Source organism: Humulus lupulus, chromosome 4 (assembly GCF_963169125.1).
Source record: "Humulus lupulus chromosome 4, drHumLupu1.1, whole genome shotgun sequence".
Taxonomy (NCBI): domain Eukaryota; kingdom Viridiplantae; phylum Streptophyta; class Magnoliopsida; order Rosales; family Cannabaceae; genus Humulus; species Humulus lupulus.
The window spans coordinates 29,352,977-29,356,349 of record NC_084796.1 but is presented as its reverse complement, the minus strand read 5'-3'; the positions used below and the strand labels follow the sequence as shown (position 1 = coordinate 29,356,349).

Sequence of the window (3,373 nt, the reverse complement as noted above, 5' to 3'; positions counted from 1 at the left end):
CATAAACATGATAATAGGGAATTTCTCCCTCATAAACATTCATTATATAGGGAAGTACATCTCCCTCCTTACATTTTTGGGACGTAGGTCTCCCAAGCAGCACCTCTACTTTAACACTTTCAATAACTTGTTTGTGAACATTAAGCGTGCTTATGCATAAGAAATATAACATTCTTAAAAATAACTTATGCATAAAAACATGGAAGGATAACATATAAAGCATATAAATGCACATAAGACACATAAAAGACATGTATTGTAGATGAGGATTCTACTTACCTTGCGTCTTGATAAAACAACCGAAATTGTTAGCTTCCTGGTAAAAACACAAACTATTAACTTACATAAAATATACGTTATGTAATTTTAGTTTATAATTGTTGTTATTCTATTTTTCTCTTCTTCTTATTTTATTGTTTATTTTATGTCCAGGCATATGGTCATACTATAATTGTCCATGGCAAGATCCTGGTCTAAAAGTCGTGGTCATGGTCATGGTCATACGGAAATGTCCAGGTCATAGTATCAGTCCATAATAATAGGGAATAAGGTCATATAATAAAAATCCAAATAGTCCAAAGTGTGACCATAGCCTATATAATTTTAGTATTATAAAGATACATAACAAAAATAGTTTATATTTCAATTTTGGCATTTGTAAAATATGACGACATGGTAAAATAATCCATATATAAATTTTAGCATTTTAATGGCATAGTAAAGCAATCTATATAAATTTTGGCATTATAATGGCATGGTAACATAATCCATATATAAATTTGGCATTATAGTAAAATAATCTATATATAAATTTTTTTGTATTATAACGGCATAGTAAAATAATCTATATATAACTTTTGGCATTATAACGTCATAGTAAAATAATCTATATATAAATTTTGGCATTATAACGGCATAGTAAATTAATCTATATATAAATTTTTGCATTATAACGGCATAGTAAAATAATATATATATAACTTTTGGCATTATAACGGCATAGTAAAATAATCTATACATATATAATAACTAAATAACTGAAAATAAAGGCTCGGGAAGAGCTTACCTAAAAGGTTTTCGTAGGCTAGCGTTATGGACAGAACTTCGCCTAGATCTCCGAGGTTTAGAACTTTAGAAGGATGTTAAGAAGATTTTTAGGTATAGTAAGAGAAAGGAAAAATGAGGTTTTTTGTGATTTCAAGATGAGTTTTGGAAGGGCTATTTATAGGAAAAACTTGGAATACTATTCTAATAAAATATTAAAAATAATAAGCATAGTGGAATAATAACATATTCAAAATATCAAGCATAGTAATTTGCTTAAGTCATCAATGTGTCACTACTGCATCAACATGTGGAACCCATGGGGTGGACCCCGCTGTGGGACCCATGTGGACCCTACTGTGGGACCCTTGCGGACCCCACTGTGGGACCCACTATGAATAGTACCCGGTGAATAGTAAAAAAATGAAAATTTCCCAATCTTCTTATATTACTTAGTCCAACATTTTTTACTCACAAACTTTTCTGAAAAAGTTTCTCTAACACCCATAAATTAATTATTCCCACCTGTTGGTTACTTTAACAACTTAGAATTGTTAAAATCCCATAATAGAAAACAACTATACCCCCAACGGTCATGAACACTATTCACCAACGGTCATAAACGGCTAGTTTTTGCCCTATAAATACTTGTTCCTTCAACCATTTATTTGCACAACTTCTTCATCTCTTAACCTTCTAGATAAAATTCATCATCAAAACATGAATTTCTCTTTATTTTTCATAACTTTAGTGATTGTTTGCTTGTATTTAGCATCATTCTATGGGTATTATACTAATGAAATGCCCATGAATGTTATAGTTGCATATTCATTAGTTATTCTTCCACTTTACTTAATAGCTCTAACATTCGGTTAGCATTGTAATGCACTCAAAAATGAATAAAAAAAATATTTTCTCTTATCTTTCATAATTGTTATAATTTGTAAAAAGAAAATGGGAGTTACAATATTCCACCTGCTAAACAACATCAAAGTCAATTTCGGTGTCCATGGGGAGAACCTAAACATAAACTTTGTCAAAGCAGCAAAGGCATACAGGGTACAATCATTTGAGCACTACATGCATGAAATAGACAAGATTGACACTCGCATAAGACCGTATTTACAAAAAATTGGATATTGCACTTGGTCTAGATGACATGCTCCAACAAGAAGACATACAATGATGACATCAAATATAGTCGAATCAATAAATGCTGCATTGAAAGCTGCAAGAACACTGCCAATCACTACAATGATGGAAGGCCTTCGAAGTTTAGTTCAAAAATGGGTATGGAAAAATGGTAACGAAGCAAATGGAACATTCACACAAGTAACAACAGATACTGAAACTGTGCTTAGAGAAAACTTTATTCGAGCCATTAAATTTCAGATAACTAACATATATTCTGCATTGAATATTATTTACCAAAACTTTCAGTAACCAGTTACTATTAATTACCAAAGAATCCATTTTCTAACATGTATTCCTCTACTAAAATAAACAGGTCTTCCCAGTAAACATTTTACTGTACCAAGTTGTGGTTGAAGACAAAGGAAATTTTTTGGTCAACCTAATGGAGAAAACATGTGAATGCAAAAGGTTCCAACAAGATGAAATACCATGTGCACATTCAATAGCAGTATTTGCCAAAACACGGCTAAAAACATATGATTATGTTGCTAATTACTACAAAACTACAACTATGAAAGCAACATATGAGTCAACTGTTCATCCATTCCCAAATGAAAGCGAATGGACACTACCAAAGACTTTAAACAAAATTGTCCTACCACCAAAATCAAGAAAACCACCAGACCGCCCTAGAAGGAAAAGAATCAGATCTAGAGGAGAACCAAAAGTGCAGATAAAGTATGGAAGATGCGCGCAACCAGGACATAATAGAAAAACATGCAAGAATGAACCAATCCCAAAGCAGCGAAACCCAACAAAGTCAAAGAAATTAGACAAATAAATTTGTAAAGAGTAGATAGACTACAATTTCAATTAATTCAATTGATATAATAAAATTGTATCCTAATGTTTTCTACTTCAATAAAAGTACAGACTTTTTAAGCATTTTACATTTTATAAACTTGATACTCAACTTCCTGGTTCCAACACAAGATATTCAAAATCTGAAGACTCAAGTACCTAGTTACAACACATATTATAAAAAAAAAGTTACTATAAATAAATTTAACAAACGACTATATATATGTAAAAAATGACTTAAAAACCTAATTACATAATCACAAATCTTTCACAAAAAAAACATAAATATATCAAAAAAAAATTAATAAAAATAAAAATTAAAGAAACAGTAACT

The 3,373-nt window shown here is 30.7% G+C and overlaps 1 protein-coding gene across 1 annotated transcript; it reads left to right on the top strand.

Moving 5' to 3' along the window:
• Positions 1-2,229: 2,229 nt before the first annotated feature.
• Positions 2,230-3,019, top strand: LOC133832038 (uncharacterized). Its single transcript, XM_062262429.1, has 2 exons — positions 2,230-2,397; positions 2,552-3,019. Exons 1-2 carry the CDS (start codon positions 2,230-2,232, stop codon positions 3,017-3,019), a joined length of 636 nt encoding a protein of 211 aa, XP_062118413.1.
• The last annotated feature ends 354 nt before the right edge of the window (positions 3,020-3,373 follow it).